At 40.8% G+C, this 25,465-nt stretch overlaps 1 protein-coding gene across 2 annotated transcripts in view; it reads right to left on the bottom strand.

Annotated features, from left to right (window-relative positions):
* The window catches only part of PID1 (phosphotyrosine interaction domain containing 1), an 83,295-nt gene that overhangs the window by 36,425 nt on the left and 21,405 nt on the right, over positions 1-25,465 (bottom strand). For both annotated transcript variants that reach the window (XM_082766713.1, XM_082766714.1), the window contains exon 2: positions 15,049-15,195. In XM_082766713.1, the coding sequence (XP_082622839.1) occupies positions 15,049-15,195 (147 nt within the window). The remainder of the gene's footprint in view (positions 1-15,048; positions 15,196-25,465) is intronic.

The following is a 25,465-nucleotide window of genomic DNA, read 5'->3' as shown; positions in this document are numbered from 1 at the left end:
GTTCTAAAACATACCACATAATTGCTGCTGTAATTTCTATGTTGAATTTATGCTGTATTTTATTTTCTGAGTGAAAGCAGTGCTGCCTTGCAAAGACAAATAGGACAGGATGGAACTGAACTACCTTTGGTTCTCTGTGCAGGTACAGATTAGCCACTTGACCTCCCTGATCTCTACTCTGCCTGTGTGTATAATGGTGCAACTCTGCACAGCATTGTTATGAGAAGTAATTAACTGACACTAAAAGGCTTTGAGACATGCTCAGTAAAAATTATTTCTATAAAAGTGCATATGCATAAAGTGCTAATTGATGCCAGCTGGCCTTTCATCCTGGACAGTAAAAACAGCTTTTTACCACACACATTTTGTTTTGTGGGCACCAGCAGCATGCTTTTCATTTTTAGTGCCTGGGTTTTGCCTTAAAATACACCAACCATTTGATTTTCAGGAATACTGCTATTTGGAGAATAATGCAGCAATGTATTTCAAAGATTACCTTTAATTCTGCACAGGCAAGAAGTAACACCCTTCAAACCAAGAAATGAATCCTATTTGCAATGTACAGTCTTAGATTTGGGACTTTGCATCTTGAAGGGTCTGGAGTATCCTCTTAATTTCCTGTATGAACCAGACAACCAAGTTACAATAGCCCTTGAAACAAAGCTGCTGTTCCTGGACTGGCCTTACATGACATGGCATATCTTACTTTGATAAGTAATTATTTTTCTTTTGATTTTCCCTCTATGCTGTAAAAAACACTGTTTTCTGGAGCCCCTCCCCTGCTGCAAAAGCTTGGATGTGCTCCACCTGCTTATGTTTGCTGATAGAAGCCAGAGGAATTTTTTACTTCATCTGTTTCACAGATGCTCAGACTCTTGTCTCAAGACATGTCACACAAAAATGTCTCCAAAATAATTAGCAGGATTTCAGTCGGCTTGATTGTGATGGCTGCACGTAAGGTAAAGCTCAGACAGCTCTTAAGAAATGGCAACTCTGAAATGAGTGTCTGGGACCTTAGCAGCATTCATTTAAATCTTCCCGTGCGACACATTTATAGTTTTCCATGTAGTCAAAAGGGCAAAAGGGTTGGTATGCAGAAAGCTGCTACAATGTGAGAAACATCGTGCACTTCTGTAACCTCTTGCACTCATGCTGACATAAAAGTAATTGATAACGGAAAGCAATGATGGAATCTAAGTCACAGAGGGGAGAAAATTACAGATGTTTGCAATCAAAATCTCTATGTCTCACTCCAAAGTAAAATTCACCATTTATTGAGGAGCATACTGGAATAAAAACAATCTTATGAAATGTATTGCAAAGTAACATTTTAATTTTTAATTGGAAGATGCGCTTCCCTTGGCCGTTTGCCTCGTAGTACAACTGTCAAGTGGGGCTCTTGACCATCCGTCATGAGCCTGCCCCTGCCTTGCTGCTCTTCACCCAGCCCCAGTGTGCCACCAGCCTTGCCATGGCCCATCAAATAATGACTCCATTGCAAAATGAGGGCGCACTGACAAATGTAAAGAGACAGCAAGAGTGCCTCACAATTGTTCACAAGGCTCCTGCTACAAAGTCTAGAGGCTAAATTACTTCTCTCCTCTGGTTTCACAATAGACTTTCACAATATGAGTCCTCAGGTTTCACAATGTAGGACTCATAAGCTGAAAGTCTTTTGCCTGAAATGATAGGAATTTAATTCCCATTGCATAATCTCTGGATAAGAGTACTTCAGACGGCTACGAGTCACTGACAGCCAATTTCGCCTTACAGTGATATGCAAGCCCCCTCCAAAAAGGTCAGCAAGATGGCCCTACGGGAAGGGTGGGCTACTGCGAACTGCGCGCCACACCAGGACACCTTGAGCACTCTCCTTTGGTACTTTCTTGGGGGGACAGCAAGGCTTTTTTTACTGTTGACTTATTTAACTTCTCATGAACACAAAAACTACTGGAAAGATGAGAAAAACATCTGAATTAAGTTTCAGAACTTAACTGGGAGGCAAGAAACATCAAGACAGGCTCCAAGGAGCTTTCTCTTGTTAGCTCGGGCATTGCTATTTTTCAGCCACTGCACAGAGACAGTCATTCTGTGGCAAGGCCTGGGTGCTGCAGGCCCACACAGCTCCTTCCCCTGCAGCACCATGGCCTTTATATCTGAGAGGCTGCAACACAGCCCCACCATAGCCATGAAGCAGGCTGAGGCCATCTCTGATCTGCAGGCCTGATGGGCTCAGGCAGGCCCACAGCTGCCAGATGGCCTGGAGCAGCTCCATCCTGGCCAGGCAGCCTAGGGAGGCATGCAGGACTACCAAATCTGGGTCCCTTTGCTCACCTCCTACTTCATTTATTTATTTAAAGCCAAGCTCAGTCACCAGTAATGCCTACCACACTCACAGCCTGGAAAGCTGACACAACTTCAGCTGCTGGGCAAGACAAGGCCACAGAAATGCCAACACATTTCCTTTGTGAGCTTTTATTTAGTGTGTGTATATGTAAAGATATATATTTATCTTTGAAGACCACATTGGCTACTTATGTAAATGTGCACAAGCGCATTCAGTTGTGCAACACATCAGGTGTCAGATATTTATTAGATAGATAACAGATATTCCAACTTGGGAATGCAGAGTCACAATCTGTTTGGCCTTGTATAAAGACTTTCAAACATAACTCCGGGCAAAGCCGTGGGGTAAAAACACACCTCCCTTTTAATCACTACAAGATGCTTCATGTGATAAAAAGCATTTCAAGACTCATTTAATCATTTAATATTTTTAATACCTAAGCCTAATAACAAATGACAAACAGCACTGGTTCACATATCCTGTACTCAATTACTCTGATTTCATTAACAGACTACTTTCAATCATCAGGAATCCCAAGCCACATGTCAAACCAGAAGCACAAGTTTTCACATTACATAATTTAGCATAGCAGCCAAGTCAAAGGAAGTACACCAATTAATACCATGGCAAAAACAACCCCAAAACTGCATCTTGTGGCAATTCCCACAGTGATTCTGGGCAGTGTGATTACAAATAGCTGAGAAAGGTAAATTATGTTACTGTGCTATATTGAAAGCATGTGTCAGATGAATCAGTGCACAGGAATTTCCCAGCCTATAGATAATTCAGTCAATGAAGCAGCTTCCATAAAGAGCTAGAGCCAGCTTTTCTGTCCATCCTGTCCCAGAGAATACCCAGAGTCACCTTCAGGATCATTCTCAAAATAATAATGAGACAGATATTATCTTACCTTATTTCATTTTTTTTTTCCTTATCTCCTCTCCCAGTTTCATACTCAACTCCACCAGTCTTTACGTTGATCATTCTCTCACCTTAGATTAATTTAAATCTTTGTTTGACTTGAAGCTTGCTTTTTTCCCTCCTGTTTTCTCTCTCCTACCAAAAAAATAAATTGTCGGCGGGGAGGGGGAGCACCAGAAAAAAACACACACACACAAGTAGAAGACCCTGAGGATGAAAAAAATCCAACCAAATAACTATTCATTGACAAACAGTTCAATTAATTTTATAAAGTAGCAAACATTTTCACAGAAGCACAGAATGTTAGGGATTGGAAGGGACCTTGAAAGATCAGCTAGTCCAGTCTCCCAAATTTTCAACTTATTCTCCTTCCAAAATTTGCTCACTTTAATAAAAGTAGTTTCCTTCTATTTGAAATGTTTGCATATGGGCCCTTATTAAATAAGAAGTCATCCACATCCCAAGTTTGTTATTAATTATCAAGTGCAGGTCACTGCCATGCCATTTAAATCTTGAGAGCGTTTAAATCAGAAGACTATATCGTCATCATGGCTTTACAGATGAAAAAAAGAGCGTACTGAATTAAGACCATCTTCCAGCTGATTAACTCATTAATTTCCTCCCAGCATGCTATGCTCTGGCAACCAGGAAACAATCCTGATATCTAACAGGCATGTGAACATGAGCTCCTGAAAAGGAGTAGATTGCACTCTCACTGGCTATAAGACAGTATTCAGTTCTATCAAGGTTCTACCAATTCAACCTTGTAATTTTTTTGCTGACTTCCACAGATAAAACTTGATAAACTTAATTCTAAATTGACATTGTCATGAAATTCAGCATCTTATTTCAATGACAGTATGTATCATTCAACACGATCGTGCTGTGATTAAAGGCAAATACCAGAGATTCTTGGATTGGTAGTACAAGGGAAGTTCATACCAACAAGTACTTACAGATTTTTCCAAACCAGCATGTCTAATGAAGAAAGGAGACAGATCGATTTTAAAGGAAAAAAAAAAATCATAACTCTGTTGCACTTGTTATTCCTATACAAGCGAGAATTTTATAGAAGAAATCTTACTGAATTACCACAAGCCTGAAGTCTAATATTCACAGCAGACTGCAATAAAGGTAGGTCAGCAATAGAGCAAAAGTCTTAAAATTGCCCAGAAGTACGCTGTAAAAATAGTTACTGTTATAAACATTTAATTAAATATGCAAATCTTTCATGAAACAAACAAACAAACAGAACTACTCATACATTGTCATACATCCCCAAGAATGGAAAAATTTCCTTCCTCTTTCAAGCTAATATATTTATACTTTGTTCTGCATTGCAAGCTATATTGCAATAGTACAAGCAATTACTATTGGGACCAACAAAAAAACAGAAGTGGCACACGTAGGATGTTCTCTTCTCCAATTATATATATTTTTGATTGCAACATTAATCTACAGTCCCACAGTCTGTGCATCATAAACGAGGCCAGTGGAGGAATGGATCTGTAATTCAATCCAATTTCAGCCTCTTTTTTTCTTTATTTGGCAATCTCATTTGCTTCAGTGGGAAGCTTTGGGCACCCAGGATCAGCCCTGAAATAAGAACTGATGGCTTTGGGCATAGTACAGCTGTAAACAGAGATTACATATTCCTTAGAAGGGTCATGTTGGCTCAAACCAGTGTGAACATGAGTGCTCAGTGCCAAATGCAAATTCTGCAGTATTCTAATGGAAATCAAAGAAACAATATCCATGGCTGCAGGGGAAGAGCTACACAGAATACCTCCACAGAATAAGCACTAAGCACACATGTCTTTGTTGCAAAAAAAGCACTGCCTAAAAAGATCTGCCAACAGCACTCCCAGCCCGTTCCCTGTTCCCTCCCGCTGCAACGATACAAGGGAGCAACAGCCACTGAACCAGAAGTTCTTGGGTTTTGTAAGAGCACAGCATCACATGCTATGAGGAAGGGTGCCTTCTCCCAGACGCCAGCTCACAGCAGGGCCCTGTAGGCTCTGAGCACCGCTGAGAAGCAGCAGCCACTGCAGCGGTGCCGCTCAAGTCACAGCTCCACATCCCACTGAAACTGCCGAACCACCACAGAAACATTGCTCAAGGACACCCTGGAACAAAACAATCGTCAGTGACTGCAGCATCTGTTCGGCGTAACCACTATAATAAATTTCAATCTCATTTTAATTTTTAGATGTCAAAAGCTATTACGTCTTAGAGATTTGAACCTTAATTATTATGGAAGCAATTAGCTCCTATGACCAGAAGGCCTTGCCTGAGCAATTGTGATGAGCACAGTGTTTCCTACAGCACAAGAAATAAACATACTAACAAAACTGCAGCTATCTAGGACCTTTCCATTGCCCCACGCTTCGCATGGGTGTCTTGGCTTTGTGCCAGGCTGCACAAGGCAGAATTTTCTCCTTTAAGGGCACACACCGTATGATATTATACAGGCAGGTAATTGAAGATTACATCCTAACATAGGAAATTTCGAATGTATTAAGTTTAAATACTTCCATCAGCAGATAGATTAAATTGTTTTAAGATATCTAAATAATCTTTGAGAGAACACTCCTCTGGTATGCTACCTCCTATGATGACAGCCATGGTTACACAACAGCTCTAAGTACCTTGAAGACTGGGATTTCTAGAACTGACAAAACACACATTTGGGTTCCAGGATAGAGAAGTATTCACTGGAGTATTGTGCACTGAAGAAATTGCATTAATACAAATTACTTTTTATTACCTTGTTTCAATCCATTACTACTTAACAGAATTATGCATTTTAATTTTCACCATCTTTTGTAGTGTTCCTGTGACACATTTTATCTGCAGTACTGTGTCCCCATCAAGCCTTCCCCTAGCACCAGTGAGCTGATCTGACCTCTGCAAACAGGGCTGCTGGCTGGGAACGGCAGCTGAACATCATGGGACAACAGAGCTATTTTAGAAAGTGTTTTAGGATCTTTCTGGGTGATAAATCCTACAGAAATACAAGTTACACACTGCAAAGCTGCTGCTGAGCATTCACCAGCACACAGTTCCTGGTCTCCTTGCTACCACACAGGTTTTCCATCTGCGTTTACAAGCAAAGGTGAAATTCAGGAATGGCTGGTGCTCATTCTCAGCCAAGTCACAGGAAGTACTATCAATTTCTATATATCTGTATTTTATACAGTGTTCTCTCCCTCCACACCTAATTGAAACATAAACTGTTTAGTGCCTTGTTTTGCATTAAGGGGTTGAATTTAGACTACTTCTGCTGATAAATATCATTTGCTAACAAAATTAAGGGCTAATGACTTCCAATTCAAGCTTTTGTTAAATCAAACTCAACATCAAAGCATTCAAGGCATAGGACATACTCGATTCCAGCCAAAGGGACTTTTGTTTATGTTACCAATACTTTCCCCAGGCTGCATATCATGCATTATTTCCATTTTCCATTTGCTGCACCTGCCTCCAGGAGAGAACTAGGGGTGTGAAATGAAATATGATGTACAAGGTGGTTGTGCAAGCCATATACTACATGTACCAATGGGAGGAGTAAAGCATAATGTACTAATGGATGCTGTGACTTTATTTCCCTGTGTTTTTCAAGTTTTTTTTTTATTGTTTAGAGGACATTTTCTGCAGCCTGCTGCCCGTGAAAGTGGACTTGGACACACATATCCGAGCAAAGTCTGGCTTACCGGAATGAGAGTGCTGTCACTGTGGTGTGACATTTCTGCTCCTATTTCTTCAGAGCAGTGCTGTCTGGAGGCTGCTCCCCACGCAAAGCCAGGGAACCTGGGCTTTGCTCCCAGGAGGGGCTGAGGAGACCCCCAGCATCCTAACTGTCAGGATTGCTGGGTAACCCAGACCTGAGCATCATCTGCATGGTCCATAGCAATTGGAAGCCTTTCTACCCAGCCCAAGGCGCTGGGGACAACAAAATCCTCTCATCTTCTCCAGAGTGCGCATGACCATGTTCATTAAACTCTCTCCGAAACTCAGTTCACTTCCTAACTTCACTCACAATATGCCGAGCAAAAGCCCTGAGTTCCCTTCTTCTTGAAGGAAATCACAAGGGAACCAGAGGGAGCAAGACCTGCATCCAGGGCACCTCAAGTCCTGCACTGATGTAGGGCAGGTCCCAGAAATCCTCCTGTTCTCTCAAGGTCAATTTCTTACTCATTTTGTGGAATTCCCTGAAATGGTTTTAACAGGCACATTCAACAGCAAAATCCAAAAATAAACAGAAATAGGGAACACTGTTTTCCTTTAATTAACCTGCACACATTCAGAGCAAAGTTACTCCACCATACGTAGAAAACAGCCATATACTTTTTCCTCTAAAGGTGATTAAATCAGAAACACAGAGCTGACTGTGAAATACAAGACCATTTTCAGATGGGATATAAGAAGTTCCCGAATAACAAGATGCCCTTTACTTGAACCATGACTGGAAAAATGTCAGTGGTGCAAATGATATGGAAAAAAAAAAATACCACCAGCATATCTGACAGGACATAACTTATACTGCTCTCAGAATACAGAATATGTTAGTCTTACAATGCCACTTTGCCAGTAAGCAAATAAAATTACACCCAAATACACCCAACACAGCAAAACTGAACATTGCAGAAGGTCCTATTGAAAGCAGGCTCAGTTTAAGATTTAATAAATATTTTGGCCAATTTATATTCTCCGCCTAGGACTCCTGGACTTCAGGAAATGAAGCATTATGACATTTTAACAACATCCTCCACTTCCATCTACCCTTCATATTTCTATTAGCTCTTCTGCACTCATTTAAAGCATCAATCCTCACTGACGTAAATGGGCTTTCCGTGCATGAAATAAATAAAATATGCAAGAGTGTTGAGCTTCAGGGAGGATCTGAGAGCAGCCAGTGCCAGCCATCACGGAGCATGTGCTGTGTGAAGATTGCTGCCATCCTGCAGGGCACCCCATCATGCTCCCAATGGAGCAAAAGCCCCTGTTAACTTCGTAGGTGCAGGAGAGGACCCAGCCATTTGGTCATGCATTGATAAAGAAAGGACCACATTCAACTTTGTTTTTAATATTAGAGCAGGACTTGGCCAAATTGTTGTGAAGCACTCTAGGATGCAGCCATGTGAAAGGCTTCTGCAAGTACTTTACTCTTCCCTAACTTCAGTATTGATTTTTTTGTTTGTTTGTTTGTTTGTTTTGTTTTTGTTTGTTTGTTTGTTTGTTTTTTCCATTTCTGCAACACCGCATTAAGAAAAAGTAAATAAAATACTTCACCTTCATAGAAAACTTACTTGTTGGGGCATTAATGTATTTGATGAACTCCACTTTTGCAAAACGCATCATTAAAGACTCTTTATCTCTCATCAACGAGTACTGTATCTAAAGATACTGAACCTATTAACGTCTGCCCCATGCAAGAGTTCACATGCATCCTGTTACCTCATTTGATGAGGGGCAGAAGTGCAAAAACAAGATAGACTAATAGAAAAATGCTCTCTTCATAGTACAAAATATGCAGTGCTTAAGGATAATAACAGAAGGCCTCTAATGAACCAAGGCAAAATAAGCTATGTGCCTCATGTTCACATTAAATATGGTAGAAAAGAGTACACTCGGGAGTGATGGTATGGTTTAGCTTGTTTCACTTGTTTAATCTGTATCTTTATTAAGGTTAATGGCCATCTTAATGTTACAGGCTTACAAAATGGTAACGAAGACCAGCCAGCTAGCTGGACTTATATTTACAGCTGGGTAAAGCTGCACTCAAGGCAATAATTCCTGACCATGCGATAGCTGCAAATAGAACCATTTTTATTAATCTTTATTAGGATAAACTTAGGTGGTTTTAAGAGTATGTGCAGCTTCCAGCCAGCTATGATTTGACTAGTCAAAACAGCAATAAATGTTTAAGAGGAGTAAGGTATTTAAATCCTCAATGGAAATTTAAATAAAACACTAGATCATTAGCCATCTATTTGTATCTTCTGGATTTCCCCATCTCAGGAAGTCTTCAGGCACATTTTCAACCTTTTTGAGCCAATATGTTGGTATGAACAATAAGGAACACCTTGGTTTATGGGTATGGAAATGAGACAATGTTTGTGTTAATTTTGACTGATTCATTATCAAGGTAAAAACCACAACCTACACTCACTAACAGCACAGCAGAGGGGAGCCATCCACCTACTCTTTGACTGGTCAGAGCAAAAATTTGGGGTTTGGAAAGCAATGAAGAGGAAAAGGCACAAGGCTGGGGTTGCCACCTGGGAGGATGCTTCAACAATTGGGGGTGTTTTCCAAATGCTGAGGAGGCACCAGGCCCAGGAGATGGGGAGCACACTGGGATGGACCAGCTGGCTCCTGAAATTGAGAGCAGTGATGCATGGCTGTGCTGATTAGGACAGGACACAGGACAGAAATGCTGGACAAAATGGCTTAAGAAATTGATCTAAAGGAAAAAAAAAAAAAAAAGTATTTAAGTTTTAAAACCGCACGACTAATAAAAGCAGCAACAGCATTAATAAATTTGCTCTAGAGGCATTTAGGGTAGAGTAGAACTGGGTTATTTTACAAGTATATGGTAAGAGACAGCCCTGCTGCAAGGCCTTTGCAATCAAAATTAACAAGGCAGAAAATCAAAAATAAGCAACAATATCTGAGCAGACATTGTTCCTAAATGACTCTCTCACACAAAGAATCGGAGTCAGGCCTAGCAGGGCAATTTTAAGACAATGTTTTATTTATTTAAATAAGTATTCCAATGAAAAACATCCTATTTCTATGGAACATAGCCTGATCACTATCAGTATCACTTTCTATTCATCCCACAAACTCATTATGAGCTTTCACCTCACAGACTACACGCCACTCTCTGCTACTCCGGTGTAAATGCCATTGCTCATACCATTTGGGGGCAGTTTCACATGCAGAGATTTATTAGTAGTGTCCATATTGTCTGTAAAGGTGGCAGTTACTTCTGGGACAAGAACAGAAATGGGCAGAGAGACAAAAGGGAGCAAAATGGGCTGGAGTACAGCAGCCGGAACACAGAGATGCTGCGTGGTGCTAGCTGCTGGCCCCACAGCTGCACCAGGGCCACAGTCCCTCCCTCCTGCACACACATGGGATAAAACCCACTGCAGTCATGAGCAAGCTTAGCAGCAAGCTTAGCATGGGAACGTTTTCCTTTCCTTTTTTTTTTTTTTCCCCCCTTGTAAGCAAAATGATTAAGCTATACAAAAAGACCGAATTCCAGTTATTGGTATTAATCCTTAGCTTGATTTTTTTTTTAAACTCTCTATCAATATGTACAAGATTTGATTTTAAAACACCAGTATTGCTGTAATGCAATGTATGCAAATTGACTAAATCTTGTTTAGCAATCTTAAACTAAGATATACCACCACAGAAATTTCAACATCATACACAAAGCCTGAATAAATAACCTTAACAACTGTATGCAATAAGACAAGCAAGCAATGTGTATTGTGCCTGTAAACACCACATCCTGAATATATGTTTTGCCATTTAATAAAAGCATTCTCTTAAGAATGTAATTATTTGCACTGTTTATGTTTCTCTCATCACAGCCTCCCATGCTGCTGAGAAAAGCTTATCCACTGGTGGGAACTGAAGGAGTAAGATCACATTATCCAGGTGGATTACAGTTAGCTACTGATTATTCAGCACTGACTTCACTTTGAAGAGCCTTCCAATATATATATATATATAAAAAAAAAAAAAAAAAAAAAAAAAAAGCTAAACCTTAAACCTATGACACCACTTGAAAAATCGGAGTCACCATTTTTAACCTCTGTCCTTTTGCATTAATACAGCGGTGCCTGGAAAAGCTATAGCAATAGAGAGGGAGTCATTCAGGCAGTTCCCTTCACACCAGCACCATAGCTGAAAGGGACAGAAATCATGAAGCATTAGGATCAGCATAAGCCAATGAGGACATTAAGGAAGAATAAAACACACAGAACTTAAATGAAATCTGTTAAGTCACAGAGAAAGCACACATTTCTGAGCAGACAGAGACTTATTTTCTGGAGGTGTTCCAGATTTTCAGTCTCCATCTGGCAGTAGTTAGTGCTGTGATAAGGCAAGAAGAAGTTTCCAGCTACAACACAAGAGCGCATTTGTCATGTAAGACCTACAAGTCACACAAACACAGTTAAATCAAAAGCCTTAGGATCTGAACAAGGACAGACACATTTTTGAATGCATCTAAATGGCACTCATGCCTGTATACACAAACATGCTCAATTTAAGTAACAGCAAATTAGGAGCCCATGATTGGAAAATGTGGTCCAGCTGGGCAGAACAGAAGATTTGTTCTTACTATTTTGTGTCCTTCTGAAGCACAAGGTGGTTTAGCTTAAGCTGAGACTTGCTATTTACAGGTTTACAGTAAGCCAGTTGGGATTTTTCATTCTTCAGGCCAGCTACCACCAATGATGCTTGGTGCACCAGCACTCAAACCCCACATCCATTGTAGGGAAGAAGCAGGCAGCACATGGGGACTCAGCCAGGGCTGGGATTCCTCCAGAGCCCAAGACCTGCCTCCCACCTAACATACACTGTGACTCAAACAAAAGCAAAGGACCTCCTTCACAAGGGTCTGAATGCTTCATTGAGCCCAGAAACCCTGCTGAGTGGGACTGTGACGGTGCAACCCCAGGGTGTGGGTCTGTCACTCCCCATTTGGGAACACGGCTGGTGTGGAATGGAGGTGAAGGAGGGCAAGAAGATGCCCCCTGGGAACTGCAGCCTTCGAGTCAACTGCTGCCTTAGTGAGCAACCAGCATCACAAGCCCTGAAACATGTGAGCATACAGCCCTGTGCTGCAAATCAGTGCAAACAGTATCTGCTCTCTCCTGTTTGGTGAAATCATGCCAAGGCTGGCAGGGTGGGAATGGCAACAGTGCAGCCAGCCCAGGCAGGCAGGTGTGGATGTGCAGTGATTGGAGGAATGAGTCTGAAGCCTTCTGCTGTGAGTAAAAAATATATTTCAGGAAACACAATGGCAGTGAAGTTGCATCAGATCTGGAACTGTGGAGAAATGGGAAGTATTTTTTTTAATTTATTTAATTTTCTAGGTTTTGTGGGGGTTCTGCCTGAATTAGTTAAAGCAAGACATTTCTCTGCTGTTCTTAAAGCCATCACATTCAATTACAGAATGAGATTGGATCTCAGCAGAGAAGTTTTGTTTCTTTGGGATTCAGCAGCTAATGCTGAAAGAAAGAAAAAGAGAAGCTTGTCTTGTGATGAAAGGACAAGAAAAAGAGCAATCACATAAGAAAACCAATGCCCAGACCTCTGAACAGCAAAGCAATTGCATGTGTCAAGTTCCCATAACGTGATGGTGCCAGCTGAGGCTTATGTTAAAACAGTGCAATAAAATGAGATGTCTGAAGCCTCTGTCAGAAGAATGATGCTATCTCATTAATGGGATTACACAGAAAAATTGGAGGAATTTCAGTCAAGAGGAGTGAAACAATTAAGAATCAAAAGGGTATGACTCATGCAAGAAAGTAAAAACTGGGTACTTCGCTCTAGCCTGAAAAGCTTATGTCTCCAAACCGCAGAGCCTCAGTGGTACCAGCAACACTGCAGCATCTCCCCCACTTATGCCTGGAGTAACAGTGATGCATCAGACCCCATAGAGCGAAAACTCATGTTATAAAATATTGGCTTTGTTATGGCAACACTATTATCGCTTCACTCAGCAAGAAACTAATAATCAGAGGGGAAAGAGGAGAGAAAGGCTAATTACCTAGAAATAGCTGGAGGATGTAAGCTCCCTTAGAGAAGAATATATTTAGTCAGGGGGAAAAAAATTTAAAAGATTGTGACTAGAGAGAGTGGGTAAAATTGGAGCACTTTAGTTAACAACTACAGAGGATTTCTTAGCCATAGGAACAACACAGATGTAGAATCATCTTCCCGGTCAAAGTACTGGAACTCACAATTGTTGAATTGATAAACGGAGGTTGGCATGTCCCCAAAACCATCCCTGTAATGCTCTGGCATTGACAGGAGGTCAGTGGCTACTGACTGGCTACTGGAGGAAGGGGAGAAAGCAAAACTGGTACAGGGAGGAAAAGGGGAACATTGTGGCAGCAGATGTTCCCTAGTCACCACTACTATGATATATTGCATGAAAAATAAATGAATAAATAAAAAAGACCTCTAAATATAGAATGAGATTTTCCTCACTGAGTGGTTCAACATCTCTCTGCAATCTCTGCAATCCGTCTTTTCAGTTCAAGGACTATAGGTTAAATAAAAAGGCTCATTTAAATTCTGCACACATTCACAGAGGTAAACTGATTTCAGAAAGCGTTATTATGTTTGAACTCTCTCTCACTAGGGGTGAAAACCAGATACTTTGTGAAACGTTTTTATGATAGCTAATATTCTCTAAAAATTCATTAGATGTCAACATAAAGGACAAAAGACATCAGCACGGAAGAGCAGATGCTACGTGCTACCATACAAAGCATATTAGGGTTACTTGCTCTGTGCTCCACCACATCAGCATAGGGCAGCGCTGCTTCAATACCCGGCAGTGGTCTTGTTTCTCAGCTATCGTGGCAGGCAGAAAGTCAAACAAAAATAACACTTCCCCACAAGGAACTTTGCTGAGGAAGTGCCAGACCTGGAGGTGTCAGAGCACAGCCCTTTATGACACACTCACAGCCCACGCCATGTGCATAGTATGCTACAAAAAGCAGGGGATTTCACCAGGAAGCAACTTATTTCAACCCCATTGCAGTCCCATCAGATCCTTCAACAAGACAACTGCTCAGGAGGAGCGTCTGTGTATGTGTGCACACATACACACAGAACAGAGCGTTATGACAGTTACTTGCACTTTGGACCTTACCTGGCACTTGCAGCATCAGAGAATTGCTCCTCTGCATCTGATGCTTTACAGAGGCTCAAACCCAGTTCTCTCTGTTTTTGGAGACCCTTAAGGCTATGTGGGTTCTCCACATGACCACCACCTGAGGCAGGCAAAGTGGACTTGGCTGCTGAGCCCCGCAAAGGGCAGTACAGGCCAAACTTTGACCTGGCTCAGGCTGCCTGTGTGTGAGGTGAGGCGAGCTCTGCCATGACACTAGACAGCTCCAACACAAGGTACACACAGAGTAGATTTGTTTGCTTTATTATATGGTTTCTTTCCACAGAAGAATGCACTTGGAGTTCTTAAGCCATTAAACTTTAAAGCAGCAGAGCTTTTTCCGAAGCTGCTTTGATGTAAGTAGGCAAATTCATGTTCTTTCTTAACCAAATGATGATCTAACTGCTCCCCAACTTTTTTTTTTTTTTTTTTTTTTTTTTTTTATAACCAACCTTGAGTTTTAACCTGCAACCCTATTTCAGTAGTTTTATACCTCTGATAGTACAGCTTGCTAAACACAAATACGCAGCACTTGGCTCTTTATCTCCCATCTCAGCACTAGCACTTACAGAAAGCAACTGCTGTGTTTACAGCAAGAAATGTTTCTGGGAGGCTGTCAAGAATTTTCTATTTGTGTTGAGCCACACACCTCAACCACATTTATCACTGAAGCCCAGATTTTTTTCAGAAACCCCCTAATGACATTTTTGATTTAGAAACCTTATGGTAATAGTAGTAGTTAATGGGGTTTCCAGAATTACCACGTTGGTTACTTTGGGCTCTTTAGATTCCTCTTACGTATATGGGACAATTCCACAGTGGTCTCATTCCTTAAGTTTTTGCTTGCAAGTACCTTGCATCCAGTGTGAGTCCGGGTCTTCATGAGGGGTGTTGTGGTACACAGCTCAATGGCTTCTGGTTCATGGAAGATCACTGTCGGGAGAGGCTCCTTCCGAAGAGTTAGGACATTCAGCTTGGTCTTTAACATGGTCTGAAAGTGCTGAACAGAGAAACAAAAGCAATTACATTGCATTCTGGTGCAGAAAAATGAGAGATAATAGTTGGACCTGTCTGCATGTTGTGCTTGCTATTCAATGCCTTGGAAGTTTCCATGGGGGGAGTGAATCACAGAATCACAGAATTTCTAGGTTGGAAGAGACCTCGAAGAAGCTTTATAACTTAATAAAGTTAATGTCTCTTACTATAATTAGCAGTTTGGAGACTGTTTTTAATTCAAAGGATATACACACACAAAATGAGATGATTTAGCCATTTTGAGCAAAGAAAACATTTCCAAATTTGCCAAATTAATACGAAAATCTACATATGTCCCAAAAAGGGTCTATATTCAACCTCTAATCACTCCCAGGCACATTACAAAAACTGCTCTTAGACCCAGTTCCACTACTAATGACAATATGGAGGAAAGAACAGGTGATCAAAGACCATTCAAAAAACTACTGTTTCAACCTTTCTTGTTTTCTATCATCTGTACTTAAATGTCATCCCATTGAGGCTAGAAGAAGTTACCATTCCTGCCAAGCCGAATGCCTCATCAGTTTGCCTTTAGCCTATGAATTTTAAATCATCCTGCTTTGTAAGCAGTTGTCTCCAATGTCTCCCGTAGTCTCCAACGTAAATACCACTACAAGTACATAACAAATGGATGTCATTAAAAACTTGCCACTTGCTACAACAAACAATAAAATTTCCCAGACTTGGAAGAAGAACTAGCCAAGTGAACATTAACACTGTTGAATTAAAAATTTCTCAGTAATTGCTTAAGTGAAGAAAGTCAATCCATGAAAAGTTTCTAAATCAATTTTGGAGAATCAGAAGATTTAAAGATTTTTTTCAATGTTTAGATATTTCTTTGAACTGACCTTGATTTGAGAAACTAAATATTTTTGCTTGCTAAAATGTATTTAAAGGGTAAACTATACAGATACAAAACAAATTAATGTCATATTCCAACTAGAAATATACTACAGTTCTGTCTGAAGAAATATGCATTTGTTAAAGCTTCATAACTTGACTCTTATAAATCAGCAGCTATTATACGTATGTGCAATATCTCCTTTTTTATTTTTTACTCTTTAGGTTTTTGTTTTGTTTTGTTTTTGTTTTTGCTTTTTTATCAAAACCAAACAGTATGCTCTGACTTTTGATGGGAGATTCTTAATTTGTTTTGCAACCACTCGTTTCCTCTGCCTCCCCTTAACCTCTGTAAGGCAGAGGAACAGTACGGGGTCTGGTCTGCAGAAAAAGAGTCGCTAAGTGATTTCCCAGAACCATACATGAAGGCTCTATCAGAGCTAGAAATTTAAATTGGGTCCTTGCTTTTCAGTTCTGTGCTTTAGGTGAGGAGAGTGCTTATTAAATATTTTATTTATACACAAGGGATGAATCCAACCATTTGGATTTTACAATGTTTTCATACAGATTTTTGTGGATTCAAGTTTTCCATTGAAAATTCACGAGAGTTTCTTGGAAATTAACCTCCTATGTAATTCATAAATACTTTATCATTAGCTAACTGAAAGCCTGTTAAAACAATATACCTCTGAAACAATTTAATCCTTACCTCATCAGTGTCTGTATCGAATAATTGTTACGATCCTAGATCTACAGCTTTTTCAACACTCTTGTAAGCATATTCGGGGCACAAACACTAACAGCCTGTGACAATAATACTTGCTTTCCTACCTCATGCATGAAGTTACAGCCTGTTACAATAATACTTCAGAGCCTCTGTGCAGTTTATGCAAGCGTTCAAGTTTCCATTCCAGTGAAAAAATGTACTCATACTATTTTTCATCTGGCTCATATTACGTGTTATCCCATTCACTCTCCCAAACACATCTCCAGAAAAAAAAAAAAAAAAAAAAAAAAAAGAGAGAGAGAACTCTGTTTAAGATGATTATACATTGAAGAATTGAAGAATATTCTTTGCTTTGACACATGTTTCTGAAGATAACAGTGCTCTTTGCCAGCCAGAATTACTGAACTCATGGAGAGAACCTATTCCATTTCACCTTTCAGTTCCGATTAGCAGCCTTTTGTTTGGAGTTTCCTAGGCTTCTCTGGCAAAGCTGTTAGCAGAGGCCAGACAATAGCTTGCCAGCCCCGAGGAGCATAAAGCCAGCTCAGTCTGAGATCCTGGGTTTGATGGAGCACTGCTGATTACCAACCACAGCACTGGGCCTACTGGGCCCGCTGGGCCCATCAAGTAACTGCTATCTCCTACAACTGCCATAGCTTGTACTGCTCTTGTATACAGGCTCTAGATTGGCTAACTTGCTGCAAAAATTGTATTTCTGGAGGAAATATGTAGAAAGGAGACCATGCTGGAGGCTGGTTGTGAGGGCTGGGATGACCCCAGCCTGGGACCGACCCTCAGGAGCACCACAGCACTTCTCCCTCCCAGCACGCTGGAAGAGCTGCATTTGCATTGATGAGCTGTTTACAGAGGTTCTTAAATAAAGAACACTGCTTCCATTAGATATTCAACAGATGAAAAACCTCCATTTGGCTCCAGAGCATTGAGCTGGTTCTTTGGTATTGTGCCTCTCCTCTGCTAGCATCTCTATCAACTTCAGTGGGACTACCAACAACATTGTAGAGGGCAAAATTTGACCAAAATGAGGAAAGATATGACAATAAACTACTTTTTTTTTTTTTTTTTCATGTTTTAACAGCCACATATACAGTCTTAAACAAGGAAAAGCCTACTCTCCGCCTTACAAAGAGAATTCAATACTTGCATGAGCAGCAAGTTGGAGTGGTTGAATGCCAAAAACACTAGAGCACAATTGGCAGCAGATAGATAACTGGTTGCCAGAGAAATGCAGGACCGACTAGGGGTGGACACAGAAATATCCTTTTGCTTTGGACTCTGTGGCTGGTGCAGACAATGCTGTACTCCCTGTGTACAGGTCATACTTTGGTTGCCATAAGAAAATCAAGACTCTGCCAGCAAGACATCACGCAGTGAGACCCCAAATAAGCAAGTTATTTAAACACGTGCCTAACTTTCACTATGTGAGCAGTCCCAGTAAAGCACACGTGGGTAGTCAATGGTTTTATTCATGTGCTTTAAGCCAAGAACAGGATAAAGTGCTTCGCTGAATCCATTTCTTAGTTTCCACTCCAAACTGGCATCTCCTCCGGAAACTGTTGGCAAATGCTGACATATAACAGTAGCCAATGTATTTTTTGAGTAAAAAGCGTTAGCTCTCCACTGCTGTGAACCCAAAATATTTCTTTAAAGTGCTTTAAGTTCACAACGTTCTTGAAAAGCATGACTTTGGCAATTCAGTAAATAAAGGTTCAGAGAACATTATAGCATTCACATTTTATGTGCCAGAACCGCTAGCTTCACTTGGTAGCTCTTAAACTGAACATCAAAAGAAGAGATTCTTAACTGGCACGAATATAGCAGCTCGCAACTGCACATCATTCATCCTTTATCCATTTAGATGGTGCTACTGATACAGACTTTATGTTCGAAAGAAATGTGAGGAGCAACGCAGCAATAAGAAATTGGCAGCAAGTTTTGAAATTCTTTGAGCAAACAAAATAGCTGAATTGCCAAAGAAATGATCAGAGCTGTAATTAGCATTGTATTTTTCCTACTTGCTGAACATAAAACCATTCAGTGTGAAATTTAAGTAAAGACCCTACTAATATTGAAAATTTATCTTAATATAAAACCATGGTTTTGCTTATTCAGCTATTCAAGTTCCATCATTTTGTTTTGCTTAGTTACCAATACCAATGGCATTGTCTCCCCCTATAGAAGAAAATGGGACAGTGTACAACTGGTAGCCCAAACTCTTAGCAGGCCATGATTGTCACTACAAAGGTACGAAAGATTCTTTCCTCCTTGGTAAGTGCTCTGTATTGCAGTGAAAATTTCATTATCAATAACTCACCTAGCTACATGTTAATTCAACATAAGAATCAAGTACTTCTGAATAGTTTCAATATATTTTATCAACTCAACATTCATGTTTTAGCTCTAGAATAACTATTTTACAACATTCAATTTGCAAATTTTAGGTTACTATGCATTTAGTCCAAGTTTAATTTCTGTTGCTGTTAAAAAAATTAGCAGCGTTTTGGTTTAATTTGTCAGCAAAAATATGGCCTTTTCCACAACCCAGGCCAAATGGCTTGGAGAAAACTCTGATACTATACAATTAAATGTGTCTTTGAGGAGAAAAGTAGGCACTGACAGTCTGTAATAATAATGCTTAATGCCTCTGCACAGCTCTTCATTTTTAGGTCATAACTAAACAGATGCTGTTGTTTACAATATTGAGTACTCACTAGCCAAGACTGGGCTAGGAGATCCTTTTATTTTCTATCAGGCGACGGAAATAAACTCAAATTCAATAAATACAAGTAAGAAAGTATTATATGTTGCATGTGCATATATATATATATTTTGTGACTCATATATATGTATATATGAGTCACAAAAAATGGGACCATAACTCATTGTAATCTGTAATGCAGCAAAAATGGACTCAGTTTACAGGCTATATGGGTTGTGACGCTGTGAGTGTAACAAAGTTTTCAGGCCCATAGCCCTCAGCCCCCATTATCTCCTAACATCAGTGTTATAACCAACATTCAGCTGCATCAGCTCATCTGGAAATGTGATACTTCATATCTTCTGCCAAATTTTGCCAAAGACACACGTTGAATGAACAGTATTGCAAACCCCAAACTGGTAGGGTGTTAACGTGTTAAAAGCCTCTGAAATAGGGATATGCCAAAATGAGAAGCAAAACTCAACCTTCTACAGCACCTATAAGAAAACTGCCAGATGAAATCCACATTAGAGCAATAGCAAAAGATCAGTCACTGGGAAGAGTCAAAAATAACCTCAGTGATGTACTACCGTGTGCAAGCACTTCCTCTATCATTGAAATTAATTTAGTTCTGGCTTGAAACCCAAACTGTTCAACAGCATCTCACAGCAACAGCAGCCTATGAGAACAAGGGCAAAACCAAATGCAATGAACTGCAAAAGAATTTTGGTAAGTCCAAATGTTCTTTTTCCTTTCCCTCAGCGGAATTTGGCTACTGAAGTCCACATCCAGTCCATATGTACAACAGACTCCACTATCTTACTCATAGATAAAGGAGATGAAAACACAATCGTCCTTCAGCAGTACACTTATCCCATCACTGATGGAAGCAGAGCTGTGACCCAAGGAACGCCCCACCTCAAGATCTATATTTTCGGCAAGAAAAGAAGAATTCAGATACAGTTCATATGAAAACTTACCCTTTTTAAGTCTTTGTTTTATTTAAAGCAAATGCAATCCAGTACAGATAAATGTCAAATCTGATCCATCTCTTGTTAAACAAATACTGGTAATACACTTTAAATACATCTTTCCTCTTCCCCATGTTAAACTTCACTGTGCAGTATTTATTTATCCTGTACTAGCAGTTCATATAAACATTGTACTGAACACTACAATAAAACCCTCCACAAAGGGGATGGAAGCGCTTATCAAAGTCAGAAATCATTCCATCAGCAGCCTGCTCTATAGCACAGCACTGATCGGCATGCACAAATCCAAGATCCTGTCACAGGTCTTTATACTCAGGCAGATATGGCCTGAATAATCTGCTTGAAACTGATCTAAATCCAGAAATTTGGTTATTTCCAGTGTATCCCCTCTAGCATCTTAAGAGAGCTGGATTTTGCCAGCCTATCAAACCAAATCCATCCAATGCCTTTCAGATAACAAACGCTATTTAGGTTAAAGAGCAGATAATTATGTCTGAATTCACATCTCAATGGCAGAGGAGCAGCAGTGGGCACGAGGATATGATGGATTCACCTTCAGGGACCCTGGGACTCAGTTTGGAAGCTCAGGAGCTCAGGCAGCCCATGGTGTGACTCTGCATGCCCACACCGAGGGATGGCATCTCCCAGCGGTCCAGGGGCAAAGCACCTGGCAAACATCATGTCACAAAGAGACCTTCACACCCCGTGTGGTCACACAACAGAAACTGAAAGACTACAAGCCACCACGTCCCTGCTTGTGTCCCTTGGTCCTATCACCCCCCACCAAGCAGCCTGGAGGAGAGACGGGGCAGCAGGGAGTACTTTGGCACAGAAAAGAGTAATCTGCAGCTGCTGGGTGTGCCCCAACCTGTGTGACAGGACACCAAGCAGAAGACAGCATCAAAGCAAGCAAGGCATGAGACTGGAGAGAGGGAAGTGGCAGGAGAGCAGGAGCCAGCATCATGCAGACGCTGCTGCCTGCTGCCAGGCACAAAGACTTCTCCAGGGCCTCTCCCGTATTCGGTGAACACAACAAGGAGGGCAAGGTTAAAGGTCAGATGGAGGAACCCGTAATATACAGGAAAAATGGGTAGGTGAAGTGAAGAGGGACATAGGTCTGTAGAGAGAAAAGCAGGATGGGGATACAAGCCCAGGTGCAGGGCATGGTACAGAAGAAGCCAAATTCAGCTAAGTGTTAAAAATCCTTTCAGCAAAGATGCTGCTGCATGCAAGTGCTGAGAGTTATTCCACCCCACTGCAATACCAGCTTCTTGGGAAATATTCTGCTTCCTGCTGTGATAAAACAAAGCCCTTAAAAATCCACAACTATGAAGATTCCATTAAAAATAAAAAAAAAAATTGCACTGCCTATCTATACCCCCTGATCACCCAGCTGCATGTGTGACGATGCTCACATTGCCTTGTTTTCTTACAAGTTTAAAGAACTTCTGTTTCCTCACAATTTAATTCATGTGAAACGTTTTGTTCTCAGACCCTGTGTACTTTGAGTTTGCTCTGGCTGGGTTCCTCCATCCTGTTGCCAAGCTTATGCGATTCCAATCAGCAGGATTGCTGCCCAAACAAAACACAGTCCCAGATACAAACACCCTCCGAACTGCAGGGAACTTCAGAGCCAGATGAGAATTTCATGACTGATCCTCTAACATCTCTCTACACTCAGCCAAACTAAACCCCCCGACCTCAGCAAATCTGAATACCTAGGATATTCAGCGACCATGCTCCCCGTTTAGCTGTAAACGCTAAAAAACTTAAGTCCCAGTATAGAGATCCACACCGGAGTAATAGAGTCAGTATCTCAGAACACCAGTAAGCAGGAAAATAAAATTAGAAATCCTTAAAGTGTCAGTGAAGGAAGTAAAATAAACCATAGTACTACAATAGCTTTTTTGATAAAAATATATTATTTATTTATTTATTTATTTATTTTTTAACATTACAGTAACATTAACATTCCCAGTCCATTATTTCAGTGGAAATTAGGCATGTGGACTGAAGGTGTACAACTAACTACATCTAGTTGGATTTGGGCTCTGACAGTTTATTGTTTTACTGATAAGTGTAAAATAGGTTTTGCAATGTGTTGCTATGCTCAGAAGTCAAAGAAAACCAGCCTGGGAAACATGGCCCCCATGCACAGAACTAAAGGAAATTAAAGTCATCCTCTTTATCTGCTGTTCATCTTCTCATCACCAGAGCAGCAGTACCTCTCCAAGAGCACTGTGACCACATGCAAGCCTTGATTTTTAACTAGATTACATTTCCAAAAGTACCAGTATGCCAGAATTTCTCCATGCAAACCCAAGTATTTATCAGCCCCTGTACTTTTCAGCCCAAATGGGAACCAGAGCACAGGCCCAGGAGAAGACTAAAGGTGTTTTTTGTTGGTTTGTTGTTCTTTTTTTTTTTTTTTTTTTTTTTTTTTAAGGTAAAAAAGGGAAACGAAAGAGTGGATAGAATTAAATAGGAACTGATATGAAAGGAAACAACAAAATAGGACATGCAGCGGCATAGATATGTCAAGTTCATTCACTTTGATTTTGAGCTTGACCCCTTAGCTGCTTTCCAACATACTTTTTCCCTAACATGTGTTTCCAGGAGAGGTATTATTTGGTATAGCTGGCCCAATATTAAAACAATGGAAACCTGCAGCACGAAGGTGGTTGTTGCTTTTTCAATTTGCTCTTGGAGGCTTTCCAATAATTTCTGTGTCAGAGGATGCTTTAAAACATTCTTTCTCCTCACTCTGAGCCTGGCAGAGCGAGATCATCTTGTACAATACTTGCCAGACAGCCACTGCGTTCCCCAATACAGGTCTTTCAAAAACAACAACAACAAAAAAGCATTTCAGTCACTTTCACTCATCTCCTTCGCTTTTTGCAATAAATCGATGACTTGTTAGGCAGTTCTGTAGTTCACTCATCTCCCTCTTGCCTTTCTGGGACTTGCTTCCTGAGACAGGGCTAAGGACCGGATGACAGAGGTGTCTGCTCCAAACAGGGAATTTGCTCTGATTTATTTGTTAGGTACATGCATGTTTGCTAACACTGTGCAGAAAAAAAGTGTCCAAATTCTTGCCAAAATTATTGGATAAATATGAACCAAATTAACTTTTGTAACAGGTCTATTAATTCTTGTATTTACGGCTATGAGATAGTGATACAATCCTAATGACATAATACAATGGTAATCCACTCCTTTCTCTAAAGCTGTCCATTTTATCACTGACTCCTGGTTACTCTTTGATTCTGTTTTAGAGAAATGACTTTTGTGGGTCTGACACAGTCCCCAGACTAAAGCCTGGCATTCCCAAAGGTCTCAGAATAGGGGTCCTCCTGCTTCCCAGGGATGTAAGCCATCTCCAGGTGAACAGACCTGCTCCTTCAGCAAGTCACCCTCCTTTTTGGAAAGCCTCTATCATGTGTATCCCCCCAGCCTTGCAGAAGACAAAGGAAGAAGCTAGAAGGCTTTAGCCTCCCCTCTCTCCACACATCCCCATGAGTGCCATCAGGACATGCTCCAGGGCATACCCAGAGGAACCACGTCTGGCCAGCACTGCTGTCCCATCACACACATACACGTCCTCTCTGGCCAGCCCTACACTCACAGGCCTTTCATCTCCTCTGCACTATTAATCCTTCTCACTACCATCAGCAAATTATTCATCAGGGAGGCCCTCTAGAAGGATTCACGGCGATACAAACCTTTGGGGCTGAAGATCCAGAATACAGATAAAACTCGGGTCCCACTGCAGTGCAAATGCATAACCCCTGTCCCCAGGAGATTTCACACAGGAGGTCTTCTCACTTCTTAAAGCCATGAATAAGAGCACACCAGAGAGCCTATGTCAGGAGTAAGGGAGTCTACAGAAAATGATCAAAAATACCCTTCCACAAAGTGTCTCATTAATTCAGCAAAGCTTTAGAGTTGGATAATTGACAGCATTTGCACCAAGAAACCTTTACAAAAGGAAATCAAACCAACTCATTTACATTCCTGTTTCTCCTGCAGCTACCTTACTGGTTGAGTTAAGCCAAAACAGACAGATGCAACATTACTCTGCTTTTTGCAGCACAAAATCATTCAAGTGAAGTGGCTGAGAGCGGCACTCCCCCTGCCTGGTGCCGACCCATGGCAGCCACAGGCAGGACAGCCCTCTCACAGCCACGGGCTCCGGATGGAAAGGCTGGATCTGCATGGTGTTTTCAAGGTTTTCCAGAAGTAATTAATGTTTGCTGATGTTTCCACTTTTCTGATTTTCAAAGGCCAAGTCCTTAGTGCTTGATGAGAAGGGAGATTAAGTTCCCGAGTCTCACAATTTAAGCACCCAAATCCAGAGATACTCAGAAACTCCAGCTTCCCTGTAAAGCCTCAGTTTCTTCTTTAATTGCCAAAGTTCAGGTTAGTTAGGCTTTGCAGAAGCCTAACTAAACCCTCTGCTTAGTATTAAGTTTCAAAATGCTAGTGATTATACTTATATACATGTCTACAGTTCTTAGAACAACAACAAAAAAACATAAAAATAAAACTACAGAAAAGAAATAAAATATGCACCAAGAGATTCAACCAAAAGCCCTTATCCCCCCAAGGCATGGTTAATATACTATCTGCAAATACATATGGGACCAATTAAACAGAGCTAACTCCTCACAAAGGCACTGCAGCGTCACTCTGGAGGAATCCACAATTGATTAAACAAACTCCAGTAATTCCATTCTGGAAACACGTACTCATTCACAGCTAAATCCCAGACTTTAGGAATCCCCTATGCCATGCAAAAACTATCCCTGCTTCCACAGAAATACAGGGCAAAACAGATACAAAGTGCAACAGGACCTGCACCAGACCCCTTTTTGCTTCTGCTTTACATGTGCTACTATGTTTACCTACACCTAGCGTTACTCCTGCTTTGTACAGCAGTAGCTAGACGTTGCTATTTCAG

The sequence above is a fragment of the Aythya marila genome (genome assembly GCF_965140915.1).
Source record: "Aythya marila genome assembly, chromosome: 9".
In the NCBI taxonomy this organism is placed as follows: Eukaryota; Metazoa; Chordata; class Aves; order Anseriformes; family Anatidae; genus Aythya; species Aythya marila.
This window is presented reverse-complemented; position numbering and strand designations above follow the sequence as displayed.